Genomic DNA, 25047 nt, shown 5'->3' on the forward strand with positions numbered 1-25047 from the left:
TTGACAACACACTGACTACCTTACCTACGCATTTAACAGCCTCATGACATCTCTTCTTACAGTCTTCTTGTTACCAGTCAGATCATTTGTGCCGACTATCACTACCAACTCTTTTGCTTGCGTACTTCTCTTATCCACTGCTTCAACCACCCTGCTCGTTCTACCTCCCAGTAAACAGATCTTGTGCACCTTTTCATTCACCACACCTCTTGTTATCGAATCTTTATCCATTGCCACTCTCAAATCATTCGCCATTTCTTTCAAATCTTTTGTCCCATTCTTCCTCACATTTCCATGCAAATCCGTAATTCTCCTCAGTTCATATACATTTAATCTCTTGCCTCATCTCTGCCAACTCAACTTTCATATTGTGAATTAGTTTTTCAGTACCATTTACGCAAATTGCATTTTCACTACATCGCACATCTGCTGTCTTACCACTCACCGCCACTAACTCGCTGCTGGCTCTCATACTGCTTACCGCCACTAACTCGCTGTCATTTATGGACGCTGTCTTACAATCGACATCACTAACTCAATGCCACTTTCACCTGCTGTTGTACCATTACTACTCAAGTGCTCAGATGTACCGTCAACTCCACTTGCTCCCATAGCTACATCCATGATCTTTTGTCCACTTCCGCTTACATTCAACAATATCTCATAATCCATAAGTATGCTGCACTTCTTACACCTCCAAACTCTCTCTCATCTCTTGTATTTTTTCCCCTCCACATAAATATTTTCTCTCTCTCCCCAAACATACATACTGCATTCACAGCAGCTCGCAGCACATCAGGAAATTAGTGCCATTTTCAAAAAATAATATCCATGCCACTTGTATTTTCTTTAACACCATCTTACATTTCACTCATGCTCAAAGCTGCACACAAGAAACAAAAAAAAAAAATAATAATAAATACAGAATTATAACTACACTGCTTACCTATTACAACTGTCACACAATTTCAAAATTTAAACTTATCTTTTAACAGCTTTCTCTTTGCCACAAAAAACATCACAGGCAGCAATAAAATTTCAACTTTTTTTAATATTACACTCAACTGAAGAATGTCCACTTGGGAAAATGTTACCATTTTTCTTTCAGAAGGCTTTGTAATGATCTCCAGAATCAATGAAGAAACTCCATTCATGAGACATAGAAAAAATAATGCAGACACAATCAGAGCAACATCCATCCCCAATAGATGTTGCACAAAGACAAAGAGTGAGAAAATTGGTGATTCAGTTGCAGAGTGAAGAAGGCAGACCATAAGATGGCAGTTTGGTGAGTAGACCCTTCTGCCAAACCTAATCAAATGCCTTTGAAATGTCAAGAGCAGCCACTTGAGTTTCTCCATGTCCTTAGTCCGTAGTTAGGTGGTGAAAGCAAGATTAGCTGTAGGTCATGAGTGGTGGAATTCATACTGGTGATTACTGATCAGTTGGTATGTCTCTAGGTGGTTCAAGAATTGGTTCTTGATGACTTTCTCCATAATTTCTGAGAGAAGTGAGAGCAATTGGATAGTAGTTCATTGGTTGACTTTTGTCACCTTTCTTTGGGATTGGCTGAATGTGGACCTGTTTCCATGTTATAGGGTAGAGGCCAGTTGAATAGAATAGATTGATGAGAATAGGCGTTAGTTCTAGGCAGTGGTGAGCTATAAGGGGCTCACGAGAGCCCTTTGTTAAATTTTTCTCAAATTGCAAGCCCCTTGTTCTTCTTGTTTACTTTTATTTTTTCAAAAAAAAAATTTTTTTTTGAAACATATTAAGCGACAAACTCATACGGTAACCTAACAAAAATTAGTCTATTCGACAGTGTATAGATTATTTGGAATTATTGTTTCAACTCTTCTATAAAATAAGCACATGTGCTATCTTTACCCTTCTCCCTTCTGGTAGCCAATCGTATGGTAAAACCAGTAGCCAGTCAAATGTTTCATAAAAGATTTCATTCTTATTATATTTTGATAGTTAAAAAATGTTTTTCTTATGTAAGATAAATTAACACAGTTGATTGTGTGCAAATATTTCATGTTTAGATCATGAAATATTTGTTTAAAAATGATAGCCTTTAGAGGTTGATTGGAATTTGTACACAAGCTGTATTAATAAAAGTTTTTGTGTGAAATACAGCTTTTTTTTTTTTTGCTCGATGATGCAAGCCCTTTGTTAAAATTTCCATAGCTCACCACTGGTTCTAGGACACAATCAGGACCAGATGCCTTGTGTCTGGTCCGTCAGGAACTTGGGAGGGGGGGGGGGAACGCTCCCCTTTTGAAGATTCGACACTCAGGGCTACACTGAGTGTAGAGTCTTCAAAATTCGAGTCATCAGAATTCAAGGAGAACTGGCCTACCAGTCCGGAACATCATAGTATCCCACACTTGACTGCATCCTCCCTTGCATTTCTAGTTTTCCTGATTTTGTACTTTCATCCTCTCACTGGAATCGCATCCTCTCAATAAAATCGCAACCAACATTTGACTTGGATAGGACTGGCTATAGACCCTATAGACCTAAAAATGAAACAAATGCCAGAAGTATCAGAAATAAGGAGGATGAAATGATTTCAATAATTGAGTTTATTCACCCCAAAATCATTGCAATAAATGAAACATAATAGAACAAAGATGATATCGTAATGGGAATAGAAATGGAAGGATACAGTATTTTTCACAAGGAAAGAAAGGGCAAGAAGGAAGAAGGAGTGCTGATGATAGCAAGGGAATTGAGTCCACATAAGGTAGGCATGAAATGGGGAAATAGTGGCAATGGTTATGAGGCAGTGTGGTATGATGTGGAGGTTGAGAGGAAGACATTTAGTTGGATGTTGCTATGGGCCTGGGAATGTGGAAGATAGCGATGAAGAAATGTATAAACAACTTGGATTAGTGAATAAAGGAAGGGTAATTATTATGGGTAATTTTAATTATGATTACATAGATTGGAATGAAAGAGATATCCTATCCCAAAGGCTTTAACAGGCCTTTAAGGCCCACAACCTTCCAAGTTGGATTTCGTAACTGAAATACGAGGATAAGAAGGTCAGCCCTATGCCTTTAAGTATTCCTGACTGTATATCTGTGTGTTCACGTGGCCGGTTTGCCTGCTTACGGGATGAAAAACAGCAGATAAACTGGCAGAAAAAACCCTGCTGTCCATGCCCAAGACCAGCTAACTTGGCTATGGCATCATAGCCAAGTTAGCCTGTCCCCAGGCATATGGTTGTGAAGCGCAAAGCCACTAGGCTAAGCGCATGGACAAATGAAGAGATAGCATTTGGGAATAAGGAAAATGAATTTCTCAAATTCTTGAGAGAACTATCTCAGACAGCATGTAAAGGAGGGCACACGAGGATTCAGAGTTCTAGATCTAATCATTTCATCAGAGGATGTAATTGTGAGAGGGATTTCATGCTTTCCTCCAGTTGGTGAAAGTGATCATGAAGTAATCACCTGTGTTGTGGCTAGTCATATGCAAACTTTTGTGAGGAAAGAATATATGTGGAATTATAAAACTATAAGAATATATCTAACAGATAAGCTTAGGCGTTGATGGTTATTCACGACTTATTTTTCATGGTATTAACAACACCACAAACACTTTTATCAACAAGGATGTTTTATTAACGCTAATATTTCGCTAATTTTCAACTCGGCATCATCAGAGCACAACACACATGTAAACGCGACAGTGAGTGAGTGAAAGAATATAATTGCAAAAGACAAAAGATCTAAAGTCCTATTTTTGGCGCCCTCTAACGGGGAAAAAAAAAAAAAGCAGCAGTTATCCAGGAGTTTTTCTTAGGATAACCGTCTCCCAAATTTTTGGCAAATTAATGCAACCATATTTGTTAAGGTTGGGAGAATTCTTCAAAGCCATTGCTGACTCAAAAAATAATCTTTCAGATCTATAACGACTCCTAAATAGCACATTCGTTTTCCTCCATCTAATCCTGTGTGAAGGAGTGTCCAAAGCGTGGTCTGCCAGTCCCGACTTGCCATAGTAATAGTAGCGAATGTATCTTTCATGTTCTTCCAGGCGGATGTTCACTGATCTTCCTGTTTGCCCATAATAGGCCAAGTCACAGTCACATGGAACTTCATACACTCCTGGGTGTGCTAAAGGGTGAAGTTTATCCTTTGGCGAGCGGATCAGAGTTGCCAGCTTGACACGAGGCTTGAAGGTGGTGCGAAGGCCATGTTTCAACAATACTTTGGCTATATTTTCCGATGTACCTCTGATATAGGGGAAAAAATGGTCATGTTGTATTCTTGTGTATTGGGGGGGGGGCAGAGTAATGGGCCTATGTAGTATTTTTTCAATTTTGTAGGGATTGTAGCCGTTGGCTAAGAACATATGGCGCTGGTATTGGAGTTCAGTGGTCAGAGCTGTATCGTTAGAACAAATGGCTCTGTGTGTAAGTGTTTTTAAAATGCCGTACTGTTGGACTGGATGATGATGTGATTGTTTATGTAGGTATCTTCCTGTGTGTGTAGGCTTCCTGTAAATAGAAAAAGATAGTGATCCATCTGAAAGGCGGGTGACTAATGTGTCAAGAAATGGTAAACAGTTATTTGATTCTTTTTCTACTGTGAAGTGAATTTTGGGGTGTTGGCTGTTTAGGTAGGTGACAAAAGCATCCAAAGTGTCTTGTCCATGGGGCCAGATGGCAAACACATCATCTACATAGCACAACCACACTAGCGGCTTGTATGTAGCTGTGGTAAGTACTTTGTTTTCAAATTGTTCCATGTAAAAATTTGCTAACGGGGGGGAGAGGGGGGGGAACCCATAGCAGTACCATTAATCTGTTTGTAGAATTTCTCCCCCCCCCATGTAAAGTAACCTGCATTCATGGTAAATTGAAATAATTCAAAAATATCTGGGGGAAATTTAGACTTGATTAAATCAAGAGTGTCTACAAGTGGTACGTTGGTAAATAGAGAGGTGACATCGAAACTAACCATTATGCCTGAATTTTTTAGGATTAGATTTTTAACCAGTGTTTTGAAATGGATTGAATTTTTTACAAAAGTAGAGGAGATGCCAGTAAGAGGGGCAAGCGACTTAGCTAAATGCCGGGCCAGTTTATATGTGGGACTATCTATGCTATCAACTATGGGGCATAGGGGAACATTAGTTTTGTGGATTTTTGGTAATCCATAAATATGGGGTGTTTTAACATGAATTGGTTTTATTTTCCTGATGATTTCTTTGGGCCATGATGTCACTTTTTTTTAGTAATTTTCGGACTTTTTTCTTTTGCGACATTGTAGGGTCTCGATGTATAATTTGATACATGGAACTGTCACATATGAGATCTTGCATTTTTTTGTTATATTCTTCTTTATTCATGATGACTGTTGCATTTCCTTTATCGGCTTTTGTAATAATATTTTTATTGTATAACTTTTTAGGGCAGTTATTTGCTTATGTGGTATATTACTTTTTGGAGGCTTAGCTTAGCGCCATACGTTCTTAGCCAACGGCTACAATCCCTACAAAATAGAAAAAATACTACATACTCCCATTACTCTGCCCCCCCCCTAATACACAAGAATACAACATGACCATTTCTATTCCCTATATCAGAGGTACATCGGAAAAGATAGCCAAAGTATTGTTGAAACATGGCCTTCGCACCACCTTCAAGCCTCATGTCAAGCTGGCAACTCTGATCCGCTCGCCAAAGGATAAACTTCACCCTTTAGCACACCCAGGAGTGTATGAAGTTCCATGTGACTGTGACTTGGCCTATTATGGGCAAACAGGAAGATCAGTGAACATCCGCCTGGAAGAACATGAAAGATACATCATTCGCTACTATTACTATGGCAAGTCGGGACTGGCAGACCACGCTTTGGACACTCCTTCACACAGGATTAGATGGAGGAAAACGAATGTGCTATTTAGGAGTCGTTATAGATCTGAAAGATTATTTTTTGAGTCAGCAATGGCTTTGAAGAATTCTCCCAACCTTAACAAATATGGTTGCATTAATTTGCCAAAAATTTGGGAGACGGTTATCCTAAGAAAAACTCCTGGATAACTGCTGCTTTTTTTTTTTTTTTTTTTTTTTCGTTAGAGGGCGCCAAAAATAGGACTTTAGATCTTTTGTCTTTTGCAATTATATTGTTTCACTCACTCACTGTCGCGTTTACATGTATGTTGTGCTCTGATGATGCCGAGTTGAAAATCAGCGAAAATTTAGCGTTAATAAAACATCCTTGTGTTGTTAATACCGTGAAAAATAAGTCATGTATAAGAATATATGTGGAATTATAAGACTGGAGAGGATGGCTTAATTGCAAGTGAGTAAGAGTTATTTGAGGAAATAAATAACCTTGATGTCAGTAAAGCGATAGGCTTTGATGACAAGCTTAGAAGATGGCATGGAGCTATAACATGGAATGAAGAGTTCAGCAGTAAGGAAATAAATGCCGCATGGGAACTGACAAAGCAATACATAACAGCATCAATGTGTGAATGTATTCTGAAGGCCAAAAGGATGAATAAGGTAGGTGTAAAATGGATGAATGTGGAGCTTAAGCATGAAATCTGGAAAAAGAAAGTGCTTTGGAGGAAGTACAAGATGAATAATGGTAATAATCAGTTACATGAAGATTATAAAGAACAAGCCAGGAGAGTGACTTGGTTAGTAAGGAAAACACAAAGTAGAGTATGAGCAGCAATTGGCAAATCAGACAAAGAAAAACCCTAGAGAATTTTTTAGATATGTGGCAAGTAGAAGGAAGTATGATCATGGTAAGATGATGTTAATGGATGAAAGTGGTAGAATGGTAACTGTTGCCAAAGACATTGTTCAGGTATTCAGTGATCAATTTATGAGGGTGTTTCATCCTGATCAGGGTGGAATCAAGAGGAACTTAAGTGTAGAGGACATAGGAGAGGATAGCTTAATTGTAAGTGAGCAAGAGGTATTTGAGGAAATAAATAACCTTGATGTCAATAAAGCGATAGGCTTTGATGACATATCACCATGCATCTTAAGGGAATGTTCCAGGGAATTGCAGTAGCATTGGCATGCCTGTTTAATAAAAGTCTTGCAACAGCACAGGTTCCAAGGGAGTGGAAGGAGGGTAAAATTGTTCCACTGCATAAGGTGGTGATAAGGCTGTAGCTTCAAATTATAGGCTGGTCTGTATATCTGGAGTTGTGGTGAAGGTCCTGGAGAGATTGGTGAGAGGCAGGATACAGAAATGGGTTGATAACAGCAGTATTCTCTGTGGTTATTAGCATGGGTTTGTTATGGGGCAATCATGTTTCTAATTTAATTATGTACTATGACAAGGTGACGAATACCTTGGACAGGGGAGATGCATATACAGTGGTGTACTTGGATTTTGCAAGGACTTTTGATAGACTGCCACATGACAAGCTCTTAAATAAATTGAAACTGATGGGAGTGGATAACAGATTTTCTGAGTGATGAGAACTTTTCAGACCACCCACGCATGATATCAACCTCATCTGTGCAATTCTGTATACAAGTTTTTATTGATTTTACCAAAATCCTTAACAACCAAAGAAGAAATACAAACTGGTCTATATTGTGATACCTACTACCATTCATATGCAATGACTCAATGTTATCCTCCTTTCACTCTCCAAAAATTTGTATTAAACACTGAGATCACTGGTATGGGCAGTTCCACAGCACATTCCCTTAAAACACATGGCAAAATTTCATCTAGTCCCCCTGCTTTAACATCTAGCATACTCATATTTGGAATACTTCCTTTTCATTCACTCTAAACACTTAACCCTTCCTTATCCCTCTAAGAATAAAACGTGCTTTACCAGGTTTGAATATTCTAATAAAGTGATCATTAAATAGTTTACCTGTGTCATCTGCCTTGGACATCTGAATCGTGTTTCCATCTAGTAAGGTAATCTAAGCTATATCTAATTCCACTGATATTACTATTTTAAGATTCACATTTAAAAAAAAAAAAAGTAAGTAAATTGGAGTTATTACTTAGACACAGTAGTAATCTCCATAAGTTTTTTATTTATCTAATTTTTTTAAAAATTTTATGATGATGATGAATGCTAGGCCCTTACTAATAATGGAAACACTCATTAATAGTCTATCCCTTCTTTGAGAGTACATTCCAGGAAATGATGATGACTGTTTATAAAAAAAAATGCTGTTCTAATTTGAGCTAAGTTTCTTTAAGAATAAAACAATTTCAAAATCATTTTTTTCATTTGTTTACTTCTTAAATCATTGGTATCACATTTTTATGGCTTCATCTACTTCAAACTTTATGTATATTTTATCATATATTAGAAACCTAGGAAGGATGAGAAGCATTACGTAAAATATAATGCCTAGAAGTTTAACACAATATTTTGTTTACTGATATGAATTTTGTATTATCTTTTACAGTTCTGATGAGCTGAAATTTCTCTCCCACATTTATATCATCATCTCTAATGTGGTTGAAGTTTTTGATTATTCTTTATAAACAAGTTTTTAATTTTTCTATCTTCAACAAATGTATCATCATTTTCATTGACATCATTTCCTGTTCCAGATGTCACAAACATTCTTTGTGATAAAAATAAATCTTGCTTTTGACCTTGTTAGCATTATCAACTGTAGGATATCCTTTTAGCAAAATGGGTCTAGTCCACTGCCTTTTTCCCTTCCCTCTGAGTTATTGTTATCAGTTTAGTGGTGATTTGTTATGTGTTAAGAATTTCTCATTACTGCTGTACAATTTTCCAAATTCTGAAGCTTTTAAAATTTCATTCTACTATCCAAAGGAAATAAATCTTTTTCCTTTTAATAGGTAATTGATAACTCTTTGATGGTTATATTTTCCTTTTTAAAGATAATTGATATTATCTTTTATATAAATTATTTTGATGAAATGTAATTTTTCTAGTAAATAGTTCCATTTTTTAGAGAATTCTTTTATATAGTACATGAGTTGGTTTGCAGTGATCAGAAATTTAATTTTTATATATCAAGCTTCTATATCTTATAATTAGATCAAAAATAAAGCATATTTCTGAAAAAGATGTGCATTGTTTAAAAAAAAAAACAGCCTTATTGGACTTTCACTCATGGTCCTAGACCAATATGGATGGATTGAAGGTTGTAAAGAAGAAATATTGTTCTAAAGAATGAAATAAAAAATCTGAATCTTGAATGAATAGTAGTTAGTTGCTACACAGCTAGTCACTGTTCATTTTAGTACTTAGTTTAAAGTTTAGATTAATCTAAACCTTTAATTAGGTTTTGATTAAAGTGGAACGCTAACACTGTTCATAGAAATGATATACAACAGAAACGGCATTTATGTGAGTGAGTGAATGAATCAGTAAGAGAGAAATCATTCCAAATATTCTTAGTATATATTATCAGACCTTTGTAAAGACATGTATTTTAAGAGTATTACAAGACAACTTGATAAAATTAATGTTTTTATATATCAATGTTCATATTTTACTTTGCCCTCTGTTTATTATAAGAATTGTTTGTAGCTGTAATTCTATAATATCCACTTTGCCAATTGCATAATACTTTTTTTTAATATTTTCATATTTTTTAGTTATTTAATTCTAGTATTAATCATAATGATTAAGAACAGAATAGATTTTGCACATGTAATAAAAATAAAGAATCTAGTCTCTTCCCCTCTCAAGTTCCTTGATACATTATAAGGATTTTATTATGCATCAAGGAGAAAGCAAGTCACTATTGGAGTTTCACAGGGCTTGCTACTGCAACCTTTACTGTTTAGCTTTTATATCAATGCTATTATCACTCAATTCAAGAGGATATTCAGTTGTCTGCAGGTGACATGAAACTTGGAAGAGTTATTAGTAATAGTGCTGATATGTTGGTTCTTCGGGAGGATTTGAATATGCTGGATAGGTGGGTGAATAAATGGGGATATAATTTCATTGCAACAAAGTGTGAGTCTTGAAATTTGGGACCTACTAATAGCAAGTTACATTCTATTGGTGGAACTCTGCTAGAGAAATGGAGGAGGCTAGGGATCTTGGGGTGATGGTTGATAAAAATTTGAAGTTTAGGAGATATATTGGGAAAATGGTGAAAGCAACCCAACAATATTGTTGTTGCACTGTGGAAAAGGATGTTAACCAGCAGAGATAATAGGTGGTGGCAGTTCCACTCTATAAAGCCCTGATCAAACCACATGATATGTTTGCTGTTTGGTCTCATGGTCCAGACACATTAAATACATTTTTGATGCATCTTAACAGCCAACATCCTAAAATAAACTTCACCATAGAAAAAGAAAGTAATAGGCTCCCTTTTTTTAAATACATTAGTGACACAACTTCCTGATGATTCATTATCCTTCTCCATCTACAGAAAACTCACTCATACTTGTAGGTACTTATGCAAACAATCACGCCACTACACATCCCAACAGTGCATCCTTAAAACTCTTACTCACCTACTTACACAAGTCAAGGCTATTTGTACAAATGATGCTGCCCTTGAAACTGAATTCAGAGATCTTCTCAGTCCATGTAAAAAGATAAAATATTATATGTGCCCTCCCTCCTACACCAAACACACAGGATCACAGCAAAACCATTCTCATATATTAAGGGGATATCAGAGAAAATAGTGAAAGTTCTCTGCAAATATGATCTTCATACTACTTTCAAACCTTTTATTTTAAGACCTAATAGCCAAACTTCTCTAAATTAATATTGGAAGTTTTTCCACTTAGTTATACTTTAAATTAAAGAAATAATATTAAAGAAATATAATTTTATTATTATTCGTGACTCCTCTAAGGAGTCTGCAGACCCATCGCGGGAGGACACCTACAACTCTCTGTCTTCACCCACTACACCAAACCTCTACTACCAATCATCTACAGCAACAGCATCTACTGCCCACCACAACTAGTGTTTTTTGTCTGTAATTTGCATGTGTTCTGAAGGGCCGATTTTTTTGTATGCGGGATGAAAAACCCGAGTTTCTGGGAGAAAACCCCTGCTACCTCCATATGAGATCAGCTAACTCATCTTCGATCCATATAAAGATTCCTCCTGTCACGATGAGAATCCAACTTAGGCCTTTTCCAATCGAAGGGTGCAAAGTACTGTCGTTTTTCCAATTGTACTACGGAGGCGCTTAAAAAAAATTTCTTGGCATGTTTAATTTAAAATTCTCTAAATTAACTTTGTAGCCATCTGACCTATAGAGGGCACCATGTAAGGACATTAGGTGTTACTTGCAATTTAAATTGTTTGTACAATTACTTAGTTTAGTACTCTGTGACTGCCATAGTTATCATTGTGCTCTGATGATGCTGGGTAGTAAAGTAGCAAAATATTAGTGAGTTTAATAAATGTATTTTTCCCCTCTTGGTGTTGGTTATATCTTTAAGCATTATTATGTATAACAAACAGCACCGAAGTGTTTCTTTACATACACACATCTAGATTATTGTGCTCAGATCTAGTCACTGGGATTTGCAAAGGATAAGTGAACTTTATAGAGGGAACAGCAGTGGATAACAAAAATGTTACTAGGACTGTGCAATGTTAGCTATGAAGATAAGCCGAAGGCATGCATACTATGCGTTTAGTTAACAGAGAACGAAGGAGTGATATAACTGAGACATTTAAGCTGAATTAACGCTGGGAAGATTTTTCATATGATAGAACAAGGAGCTTTGGAAGTTATAAAATGAAGTAGTGAGTAAGACAGGGTGAGAAGTGGCTTTTTCTGCATGGAGTGTGGTTGGGCCATGAAATGTATTGCTTGAGAGAGAGATAGAGAGTGGTGTAAGTACAGACAGTGAAGATGTTTAAGGGGGTGGGATAATAGACTGTATTGTATGGGATAGACCCCTTGCAATGAGTCCTATAACTCCATAGAAGTCCTAAATAAAAATAACAATAGTATTAAATTTACATCTAGTTAGCATGCTTAAACATCTTAAACAGATGTAAATTTATACTTAGCTGCTCCTCAATTAAATTTATAGAGGAGAAATTTGCATAATAATGATTAAAAACAGTTAATGAAATCATTTAAATTTGTATTTTTACTAGGTTTACATTTCTCAATGGTTGTAGGATTTGCAATAGGAGGTACTCTTGGCCTTGCACTGCTTGTAGGTGTTTTATACTTATTAGTAAGATGGTAAGCGATTTCTTTTTTTATTTTTATACACACACACTTTTATATGTATATATATTTTTATACCTTTTATATGTATAAAAGAATACCAGTGACTCACATGCAAATATTTATTGAAAAAGAAATTAAAACATAGTAGTAAAAAAAAAATTGTGAATAGCAATTTTGATGTTTTTTGTAGATGAGCAAGTTGATGCGAGGCCCAAGGGTATGCAGCATGGTGCATATCCAGTGTATAACTCAACTCACACCGTGTAGGAACTGACTAATATCCAGAGTTATTCTAACTTTATCTTTTAACTATTCTGGTAAAGTCACTTTTATATGTATACTTTATCCTTTATATAATCTTATATAGGAGAAAATCTAAGCATGCAAAGTTAAGACTGTGAAATGGCCAGAAAATTGGTGTTTTCTTTAGGAATTGGACATTCAAAATTTGTTGTACATTGTTTTCAAAATTCAGATGGTGGAGTGTTGCTCAAGTTGTGGAAGACCATAAGTTTTTAACATAACCAACAAACAGTACTCTTTTAGGCAAACAAAAAATGAACCTATATACCATTCTCTGGTAGGTTCATTTTTGATTGTTCAATGGTTTTTTCTACTTGCATTCCCTGAAATATATCATTTTTTCATAATGATTTAATTTTTAATGATTTCAATTTTTCATCTGAAAATATAACTGTTGAAGAAATTGCACTCTTTTATCATCTTTTCACATAAAAATCATGATTGTCTATTATTTTCAACATGCTGAATAGTCTGCAACTAGTAGAATAAAACATTACTCTGGTCTCTTTTGAAGCACTGTGTGAACTGTTGAACAAGATCCAACTTCAAATTTATGTGGAAATAGTTGACCTCTTCAGACTTCATAAATATGACTCAGGAATGTGCTCAGTTCTTGAGAAGATGTTGTGCATCTTCTCAAGGGTTGACTTCTGAATAGTTTCTTTGAACTGACTGCCACTTGATACATTATCACCATATGGATTATCCTAATAGATCTATCTAAATTTTCATTGCTCATGAATTTACTAACACGTATGTTGCACACCATAAAACATATTCTTAGTTTTTTATTGAGGTAACAAAATGGTAAAATTCTTTGAGGAGCTGAACAACTATGGTAGATTAAGTAACTATTAACACCTTGATTTGAAAATTATTATTATTATTCAGGCCTCTGTGGAGTCAAAAGACTCATTGTGGGAGGTCCCTCCTAGAAAACAAAATCTACCATTCCTTAAACTCATTGACTGTTCTCGCTCTCTTACCACTCTATCAGACAATGCATTCCATGGTTCAACTACCCTCCATACAAAGAAACAACTCCTCACCCTCTGGCTCACAGCTTCCTTTCGTAACTTGTAGGGATGGACCCTTTGTCATCACTCCTTCCTGCTGTTCAACCAAGCAAAAGAACTCCCCACTGTCAACCCAGTAACTACCTCTCAACAGTTTAAAAGTCACAATCATATCACCTCTCCTTCTTCTATCTACCAAACTCTGCAGTCCACATTTCCTCAGCCAATCCTCATAACTAACATTATACAGTCTTGAAACCATTTTTGTTATCTGCCTCTGTACCCTTTCCACAGTTAATTTATCCCCTTCAAATCCTGGGGACCAAATTTGACAACAATAATCCAAGTGCGGTCTGATCAGGACTTTATACAATGGAATGACAACTCTTTTATCGCTGCAGGTCAGCATCCTTCTCAGTTTTGCAGCAATCCTCTAGGTTACCTTCACCACTTTTGCAATATGATCCCTGAATTTCAGGTTTCTATCAATCATCAACCCCAGATCTTGTCTCCCCTACTTCCTCCAGTACAACTCCTCCAATAGAGTATGAAGTGTCCCAAACCTTAACACCTTACATTTTGCTGCATTAAACCGACACCCTCATTCATTTGCCCATCTATCTAGCTTATTCAAATCCTCTTGAGGGCTACCACATCTGCACTATTACTAATAACCCTTCCCAGCTTCACATCATCCACAAACAACTGAATATTCCCCTGCAATCCACTTACAATGTCATTGATATAAAAGTTAAGCAATATAGGTCCCAGTACTGAGCCCTGTGGGACCCCACTTGTAACCTTCTGCCTCCTTGAAACTGCCTCACCACACACAACTGTCTGATACCTATCGGACATCCAATCCTGAATCTAGTTGACCAACCTGACATCCAAACCCATGTGCTGCAACTTAAATATCAGCTTATCATGTGGCACCCTGTCGAATGCCTTCACTAAATCCAAAAAGTGGCAGTATATGCCTTTCCCTCATCTACTGCTCTTGTAGCTTATTATAAAAGGCTAGCATATTACTAAAATAAGAGTGCTCCCTTATCAAATCCATGTCGATCTGCCGCTAGAGGGATTCGTAGTTGTTTGTTTTTGTCGAGAGCTCCTGATAAGATAAGTGTTATTTTAAGTTATCATTGATAAATTTACTTGAATATTATGTAGTTTTGTTTGCCTTGCGTATCTTACTGTGTCTGTTTGTGTGGTTTTGGCGCTTCATTTTAAAATTTGATAAAATATGTTAGAAGTGAGTATGGCGGCCAGTAATGATGGTTTGCCATCTTTATTCAATAACAGTAATACAAAGGAGATGATTCAGTGTACTATCTGCGAAATGTATGCTTAGCGGAGTGCGGTCGGAGTATGGTTAGATGATAATAAAGGAGTGAATGTGTGTAGAAAATGTAAGGAGAATGAGGAATTAAAGTGTAATTCAGGTAGCGAGTGTGATTTGTCAAACTTCAGAATGAAGAAAATAGTGATATGACAAGAAATAGCGAGATTGTACCAGAGAACTGTGAGGAAGTGAATGTAGAAAGTGTGAATGATGGTATTAATTCAGAGCAAATTAATGGTTTTACAGAGAATAAAAAAGATGAGATAGATGCAATGAGTGAGATCGCGTTGTTGAGCGGAGCGACAAAGGGCAAAGCGGCAGTTAGAGCGTATGAACAAAAGTCGACTGAGTGTACCAGCCAATAATAAAAAGTATGATAGGAAAAATAAGCATATGAGTGTGAACGTAAACAAAATGAAGGAGAAAGTGCTGTATGGAGACTCGTTAGTACGAGGTGTGTTAGTAGAGGATTTTATAAAATCTTACATCCTTTATGGTCGTAGGTTGGTAACTGAGTCTATTAGAGAACAAAAGGAAAGGGTGAAAGAAATGATTATTGTGGCAGGTACGAATGATTTGAAAGGAGATAAAATGGAAATGATAGAGGACCTGCATGAATTGTTTGAGGTAGCAAAAGAAAAGAGTGAGAGAGTTAGGATGATTAGTCTTTTGCTGCGGTATGACAGTGAAATGTTTAAAAGGAGGGCCATAATTGCAAATGACTTTGTGCGTGGGTTATTTATGTCGAGTGATGTGGAATTTGTGGACGTGTGGAGTGAGTTCGATGGGCGAAAGGATCTATATAAGATGGATGGCTTGCATTTGAATGGATACGGTGTAAGGAGACTTGAAAAAGTGTTGCTGAATGTAGTGATGTGCAAAATCAGGGAAACTAGATTTATTGGGGGGGGGGGGTAGATATACAGACCTTAGGGAGGCAGTTGAATGTATGAATGAGTATAATATGCCCGAGCAAATAAGGATAATAAATCAGAATGGGATAGTTAATATAAGGCATCAAGGTAGGGATGGGGCTAATGGGGGTCTTAAATTCATGTACACTAATGCTAGAAGTATTAGGAACAAGAAGGAAGAGTTTTTGGCCATGGTTGGCACTTCCAGACCACAGATTATTGGCATTAGTAAATCATGGCTAACTGTAGATGATATAGCTAGTGGGATTGAATGTGATGGGTATAGTGTTCAGGAATGACAGGGAGAATAAAATGGGGGGAGGAGTATTGTTGATGATAGCTGATGAGCTGCAGCCAAGGAGAATAGAAGCTGAATTGCAGGATAGAGAAAAGAGCACATTTGAGGCCATTTGGTGTGAGATTGTGGCTAGCAGAACAAAATATACAATTGGGTGCTGCTATAGACCAGGTAATGGAAAAGATGGTGGAGACAGTATGCACAAGCAAATAGAAGAAATGTGTGGAAGGAGGGTAATTATTATGGGAGATTTCAACTATGGTCGCATTGATTGGAGTGAGGAGAGGACACATGGGAGGAAGAAATTGGATTTTATGCGGTTATTAAGGGATAACTATCTGCGACACATGTAATGGAAAATACTAGGGGTCAGAGAGTGCTTGACCTAGTAATTACGTCTGAGGATTTGGTTGTAACAAATATTATTATTATTATTATTTTCGGGCTACTCCAGGGAGTCCTTAGACTCATCGACGGAGGCCCTAAACATCATGTCCACACAACTATACGACATTCTCACAGTATCTATCATACCTTGCCTTGAACTCGCTCACTGTCATATCACCCATAACAGACTCTGGCAGCTTATTCCACTCATTTACCAGTCTAAAAGTAAAGAACCCAGCTCTAACACCACACGCTTGCCCAGCTTCCATAGGTGTCCCCTAGTTCTCCCACCACCAGTCCTGATCTCAAAAATATCTTCTGAATTAATCTTATAGAATCCTTTTAGCAATTTGAATGTCTCAATCATATCTCCCCTTTTCTGCCTATCAATCAGTTTCTGCAATCCACAAATCTTCAACCTGTTCTCATATGGTTCATTCCATAGACCTGCTATCATCTTAGTCACTCGCCTCTGGATCCTCTCCACCTCCTCCCCATCAAGAAGGAACCGAGGTGACCAAATCTGGGCACAGTAGTCAAGATGAGGTCTTATCAAGGCATTTTTCAACAACCAAGTGAGATGATGAGCTGATTTAGCTACTTTCGCAATGTGCCTCCTAAACTTCATCTCCCTATCCACCAACACTCCCAAGTCCCTGGCCTCATCAATCTCTTGGAGTACAGTTCCACCCATGTGGTATACTGCTGCTAATCTTTTCACCACAAAATGCATAACCTTACATTTTGTCACATTAAATTGACATCCATTCTCCTTAGCCCAGAACTCCAATCTATCTAAGTCATCCTGAAGACTTTGACATCTTCTGCATTCACTATCGCCCTCCCCAACTTTGCATCATCAGCGAACAAATGAACTGTTCCACTTAGATCCTTCCCTATATCGTTAATGAACAGATTAAACAGCAGTGGTCCAAGAACAGAACCCTGCGGCATCCCACTAGTCACAGGCCGTCCTTTGGACTCCATTCCTGAATAAACCACTCTTTGATATCTCTCCATCAACCACCCACCTATCCATCTCACCAACCCTATATCCATTCCCATATGTTGTAGTTTACGGATTAGAATTCCATGTGGTATCCTGTCAAACGCCTTTGCCAGGTCCAGCAGTATCACTGTAAACCCATTTCCCTTATCCAGTTCAGCCGTCACCTTGTTATAAAACTTGAGCAAGTTACTCAGGCATGATTATTATTATTATTATTATTATTATCATCATCACGGGCTACTCCAGGAGTCCTTAGACTCATCGAGGGAGGCCCTAAACATGATGTTCACACAGCTGTTCAACATTCTCACAGTATCTATCATACCTTGCCTTGAACTCGCTCACTGTCATAGCACCCACAACAGACTCTCGCAGCTTATTCCACTCATTTACCACTCTAAAAGTAAAGAACCCAGCTCTAAAACCCCTGCTAACCACGCTCTTGCCCAGCTTCCATGGGTGTCCCCTAGTTCTCCCACCACCAGTCCTGATCTCAAAAATATCATCTGAATTAATCCTATAGAATCCTTTTAGCAATTTGAATGTCTCAATCATATCTCCCCTTTTCCGCCTATCAACTAGTTTCTGCAACCCACAAATCTTCAACCTGTTCTCATATAGTTCATTCCATAGACCTGCTATGATCTACCCTTTACAAAGCCATGCTGTCCCCTGTACAGTATCTCATTTTCATCAATCCATTCCTGTATTTTTCTCTTGACTACTTTCTCCAAGACCTCGACAACAACTCCTGATATGCTGATCGGTCGGTAATTTGCAACCATAGTCTTGGATCCTCCTTTATGCAGCGAAACTATTTTCCCCTCTTTCCACGCTTCGGGACTAAATCAGACCCGAGACTCAGATTAAACAACATGGTCAAGGGCACTGATAATTCCTTAGCCGCTTCATGCAAGACCCGTGCCAGTATACCATCCAATCCCACAGATGTATTCACATTAAGGTTCTGTAATAGACTATTCACCTCCACTTCATTCATCACAATTCCTGTATAAACTAATGGCTCCTTCATTTTTTCAATGTCACCACATGGATGATTTACTTTTGCAAAGTGCGCGCTCAGTAACTCCACTATATCGACTGGTTCAATGACCTCCTTACCATCGTCATTCCTTAAAATCATTTTGCCATGTACAGTTTTTTCTTGCTTGCAGCATATTGAAAGAACTGTTTGGGATCCTCTTTTGCTTGCATAGCTAGTTTCCTTTCATAATCGGCTTTTGCTGTTTTTACCACACTCGTTACCCTTCTGGCCTGCACTTTATACCGTTCGTGTGCCTGCAGGTCACCCCTTTCTTTAAATTCCCTCCACAGTTGTTTCTTTTTTTGCAGCTCAAGCTTAATGGTGTTATTCATCCATTTAACCCCTATTTGTTTTACTATTCGGACCCTAGGTATACAATCATCCATAACCTCCTGTAAATGCTCCTTGACCACTTCCCATGCTCTATCGATGTCCAGCCCTTTTAGTTGTACATGCCATGGCACCGATCCAAGCAATCTCCTAAGCCTGTCATACTTGCCAGCACGGTAATTCCACATATACCCTGTCTTAATCAAAAATTCCACACCTTTAGCCATCTCTCATCTTTAGTCACCTTATGATCACTCTCACCAATAGGTGGCAACATGGTCATGTTCATTACAGTCAAATTGTGAGATGCTATTACCAGGGCAAGCACTCTCACACCCCTAGTATTTTCAATTACATGCTGTCTCAGATAGTTATCCCTTAATAATTGAATAAAATCCATTTTCTTCCTCAGATGTGTCCTCTCCTCCTTCCAATCAATGTTACCATAATTAAAATCCCCCATAATAATTACCCTCCTTCCATCAATTTGTTTATGCATACTATCTCCACCATCTATTCCATCACCTGGTCTATAGCAGCACCCAACTGTATATTTTATTCTGCCAGTCTCAATCTCACACCAAATAGCCTCAAATGAGCTCCTTTCACTATCCTGCAATACAACTTCAATTCTCCTTAGCTACAGTTCATCATCTATCATCAATAACACCCCTCCCCCCATTTTATTCTCTCTGTCCCTCCCAAACACACTATAACCTACACATTCTATCCCACTAACTATATCATCTTTCGTCAGCAATATGACCACATTGCCACCAATTGGTGGCAGTGATCATAGGGTCTTGACTTGGGAGGTGGCTAAAGGTGTGGAATTTACAATTAAGACAGGGTACATATGGAATTATCGGGCTGGAAAGTATGACAAGCTTAGGAGTTTGATTGGTTCAGTGCCGTGGCATGTACAACTGCAAGGACTAGAAGTTGATAGTGCATGGGAGGCAGTTAAGAAGTGTTTGCATGAAGCAGTGGCTGACTGTATACCTAGAGTCTGAATAATAAATCAAGTAGGGGTTAAATGGATGAATAACACCATTAAGCTTGAGCTGCAAAAAAAAGAAACAGCTATGGAGGGAATTTAAGAAGAAAGGTTACCTGCAGGCACATGAACGGTATAAAGCGCAGGCCAGAAGGATAATGAGTGTGGTAAGAAAAGCAAAAAAGGATTACGAAAGAATCCTTTAGCCTGCATTGGCCATGCAGGCTAAAGAGAATCCTAAACAGTTTTTTTGATATGTTGCAAGTAAAAGGAAAAATGTATATGGCAGAATGATTTTAAAGAATGCCGATGGTAGGGAGGTAACTGAATCAGTTGATATATTTGAGTTACTGAGTGAGCACTTTGCAAGAATATATCATCCAGGTGGTGACATTGCAGAAATGAATGAACCAGTAGATTATACGGGAATTGTGGTGAATGAAGTGGAGGTAAGTAGTCTATTGCATAACCTCAATGTCAATATATCTGTGGGATTGGGTGGTATACCAGCTCGTGTCGTACAGTCCCAAGGGGGTGGAAAGAGGGGAAAATAGTTCAACTGCATAAAGGTGGTTCCAAGACCGCTGTTGTAAATTACCGACTGATTAGCATTTCAGGAATCATTGTGAAGGTCTTAGAGAAATTAGTTAAGGAAAGAATACAGGATTGGATAGATGAAAATGGGATATTGTACAGGGGACAACATGGTTTTGTGAAGGGTAGATCATGCCTCAGTAACTTGCTCACGTTTTATAACACAGTGACGGCTGAACTGGATAAGGGTAATGGGTTTACAGTGATTCTACTGGACTTTGCCAAGGCCTTTGACAGGATACCACATAGAACCCTAATCAGTAAACTGGAGCAGATGGGGATAGATATAGGGTTGGTTGATGGAGAGATGCCAGAGTGGTTTATTCAGGAGTTGAGTCTAAAAGACGGCTTGTCACTAGTGGCGTGCCGCAGGGCTCTGTTTTTGGACCACTACTTTTCAATTTGTTCATCAATGATATAGGGAAGGATCTGAGAGGAAGTGTTCACTTGTTTGCTGATGATGCAAAGTTGGGTAGTGCAAATGTGAGTGCACAGGATGTCAAAATTTTACAGGATGATTTGGATAGTTTGGAAGACTGGGCTAGGAAAAATGGATGTCAATTTAATGTGGCAAAGTGTAAGGTTATGCATTTTGTGGTGAAAAGAATAGCAGCAGTATATCACATTAGTGGAACTGTACTCCAGGAGATTGATGAGGCCAGGGATTTGGGAGTGTTGGTGGATAGGGAATTGAAGTTTAGGGGGCACATTGCAAAAGTGGCTAAATCAGCTCATCAAATCACTTGGCTTCTGAAAAATACTTTAACATGCAGAGACAAACAAGTTATTGTTCCTCTGTATTGAGCCTTGATAAGACCCCATCTGGACTACTGTGCCCAGTTATAGGCACCAGGGTTTCTTTGTGATGGGAAAGAAGTGGAGTGGATCCAGAGACGAGTGACCAAGATGATAGCAGGTCTGTGGAATGAACCTAATGAGAATAGGTTGAAGATTTGTGGGTTGCAAAGATTGGTCGATAGGTGGAAAAGGGGCGATATGATTGAGACATTCAAATTACTGAAGGGTTTCTATAAGATTAATCCAGAAGATATTTTTGAAAATAGGACTAGGGGCCATGCATGGATGCTGGGCAAGAATGTGGTTAACAAGGGTGTTAGAGCTAGGTTTTTTACTTGGAGAGTGGTGAATGAGTGGAATAAGCTGCCAGAGTCTGTGGTGGGTGCTACGACCGTGAATGAGTTAAAAGCAAGGTATGATAGATACTGTGTGAATGTTGAATAGTTGTTCTTGACATGATGTTAGGGCCTCCCTCGATGAGTCTGTCGACTCCTTGGAGTTGCCCGGAATAATAATAATGTTGACTCTCACAGATAACATTACCCTCATCTGCACAATACTGTATATGGTCCCTCACTAATTTCTCCAAGATCTGAACAACTACTGATGACACACAAACTGGCCTATAATTAGACACTTCCAGTCTGCTACCACCCCTATGCAATGGCACTATCTTAACTTCCTTCCATTCCCTGGCACCTTTCCTGTTGCCAGACTTTCATTGAAAAGCCAGGTCAAAGGAGCTGTCAGTTCTTTTAGCACATTCTCTCAAAACTCGTGGTGAAATACTACCCAGTCCCACAGCTTTACTGACATCCAGAGCACTCAGCATTTGGCACACACTCTCCTCCAGCACCTCTAAACCTCGAGTCTGCTTTCCTTCTAGTATTAAAATTTATTCCTCCAGGATGAAATATTCCAATAAAGTGTTCATTGAACAACTCCACTGTGTTGTCTCTGCATCAGTCACTCTATTCACATAGCTAAAAAATTCCCTAGGATTTTCTTTGGATCTTTGGGCCAATCTCTTCTCATATTCCAGTTTCGCCTTCCTTACCATACTAGTCACTCTCCTGGCCTGTGTCTTATATTCTTCATGCATCTGCTTTTCACCTGTCTCCTTATATCTCTTCCATAGCCTCTTTTTCACACGCAGTTCCTATTTAATATTGTTTGTCATCCACTTTACACCAAATTGTGTCCTCTTCTTCACTTGTGGAATACATCTTACTATTGCTGCTAACAAATATTCCTTCACAATTATCCAAGCACTAATGATATCCTGGCCTTCCAATTTCTCCCTCCATGAAACTTCCCCAAGTTGATATCTAAGACTATTATAATCACATGCCTTATAATTCCACATATGTTCCCGTTTCTTTGATATTCCTGCATGTCTACTCATCTTCCAAGTCAAAACCACATGGTCACTCTCTCCAACTGGTGGGAGAGTTGTCATCTCAGTTATTATTAACTCTTCTAATGCTATGACCAAATCCAAAACTCTTGAACCTCTTGTTCCCTCTATTACATGTTGCCTAAGACATTTGTTCCTCAAGAATTCTAGAAATTCCATTCCCTTATTGCTACATGCATCTTCCTCTCCCCAATTTATACTGCTGTAGTTAAAATCTCCCAGAACAATCATTCTTCTTGCACTTGCTAGGCTCAATTGTCTAATCTTATCTATATTTAATATCAGCATTCTTTTTTCTGAACCCTGTTTTGTCTAATTAGGAATTGGAATGTGTTACTGTTAATGTAAATGGAATTTATGTTAATATACTTTTATGAAGATTTTAACTTTTAATGAATTCATGTTTTAACTCTTCACTAATTGTAGTGAGGCTGCATCATTACATTTTTTTTTTAATATAAATATCTGGCACCAACAGGGGTGGCGCACCAGCCATATGTGCAACATACACAGGTGCCAGGATAGTAAAGGTACCAAAGTGGAGGAAATACTTTTAAAAAAAAAAACGTTTTTTTAAAGTGATATTTTTATTGCACACAGGCGCTGGACACTACTTTCATACCCCTGGTCACCAAGAGGTAAAACAAAATACTGTATTTGATGTTAGATTTCTGAAAATTATTTTCATTTGGCTATAAGAGGCCTGAGTTTTATGGACAAGAAGCAGACCCTTCGCCCTGCCTTCTACCTATCCATATCCATAAGGCTAAAAATTAAATGGCTAACATTACTGATTAAATTTTGTTATTAAAAAAATAATAATTGATTTTAACTGAAAAACATTCCTAAATATTCTCGAAGAGAGTCCATATTTGTTCTCCTTTTCTCCTAAAGTTGCTTACCTGTATTATAATTTATTTAGTACTGAACTTGGTAATAGAAATGAATAACATTAGGTTGAAGATGCATGTACATGGAATATAAAATAAAAAGAATATAATAATCACCCCCCCCACAAAAAGAGAGAGGAGGGGAAAAAACTAAAAAGAGACACTAAACTGAAAACGTATACATCAGCAGCCTGCAGTAATGACAGTGTGCTGGCTGTTGTAAATCAGAATGATTATGATCTGAAAACAAGTAACAAGCTTGTCATGAGACTGTTTCAGAGTAAAGGTGAGTAATTAATGTTATTACAATTATTGTTACACCTCCAAGGAGTTGACAGACTCATCATGGCAGGTTCATTCAAATAACATATTTATCATACTGAATCTTAAATTCCTTAATGCTTCCTACATTAACAACATATTCCAGTAATGCATTCCATTCACTTACAATCCTCCGTGTAAAAAAATCTGCTCCTCATACTCTTCTTCACCACACTTTTACATAACTTTGAGGGATGGCCTCTAGTTCTTTTCTGCTTGCCTTCTACTCTTTTTATAACCCCCTTGTTATTAATCTGATAAAATTCTCTTGCTTAATCATCTCTATCATATCACCTCTTTTCCTCCTATGCACCAAACTCTGCAATCCACATTCCTTCAACCTCTCTCCTTAGCCAACATTCCAGAGTCCTGATATCATCTTAGTCACTCATCTTTGGACTCTCTCCAATGTTTCCACATCACAATGAAATTCAGGTGACCAATCTGAACACAAGAGTCCAAGTGTGGTCTGACCAGTGTTACCCAGAGACACAACTATCTCCTTATTTCTACATCAGCATACTTCTTATTATAGCAGCACAGTGATGTGCAGTCTTTGCAACATTTGTAACATGCCCTCTAAACGTCAGTCTACTGTCAACCATCACTCAAAAATCTTGAATCTCATCCAGTTCCTGCAGTGCAGTACCATCATTATAGTACAGAGCCTTATATTTCTTCACTTCAAAATACGACACTTGCACTTATTAATGTTAAAACTACAACCCCCACTGCTTTGTAAAAGTCTATTCAAATCTTTAAGGGAATTAACATTAGCAGTGCTACTTATAATTCTCCCCAACTTTGCATCATCAGCAAACAACTGAAGATCCCCAGTTAGTTCACATGATATATCATTTAAAAACAAGTTAAACAGCAGGGGCCTAATAACAGAACCCTGGGGAACACCACAGGTTACCCTCTTTTTTTGAGAAAGAGACATACACAACTTGTTGGTATCATTCAGAGAGCCGATAACCAATCCATCTAACCAATGCGCTATTTATTCCAGTTTGTACACCAGTTTATCATGTGGTAATCTAACAAATGCTTTTGCAAAGTACAAGAATGCCATTGTATATGATTCTCCCTTATCTAACACACTTGTTAGCTTCTCATAAAATGCAACTAAATTGCTAAAACAAGACTGGTCTATAATTCGAAACTTCTGTCCTAGAACCATGCTTGTGAAGTAATATTATTTTGCTTTCTTTCTT

General features: G+C 37.7%; 1 protein-coding gene across 4 annotated transcripts in view; it reads left to right on the forward strand.

Moving 5' to 3' along the window:
• Positions 1–25047, forward strand: part of LOC150093047 (uncharacterized) — a 568891-nt gene that overhangs the window by 510493 nt on the left and 33351 nt on the right. For all 4 annotated transcript variants that reach the window (XM_090413702.1, XM_090413701.1, XM_090413703.1 and 1 more), the window contains one exon: positions 12088–12178. In XM_090413702.1, coding sequence (XP_090269828.1) covers positions 12088–12178 — 91 coding nt within the window. The remainder of the gene's footprint in view (positions 1–12087; positions 12179–25047) is intronic.

Source organism: Typopeltis vanoorti, chromosome 24, assembly GCF_054136105.1.
Source record: "Typopeltis vanoorti isolate ZY-2024b chromosome 24, IOZ_Tvanoo_1.0, whole genome shotgun sequence".
NCBI classification, from domain to species: domain Eukaryota; kingdom Metazoa; phylum Arthropoda; class Arachnida; order Uropygi; family Thelyphonidae; genus Typopeltis; species Typopeltis vanoorti.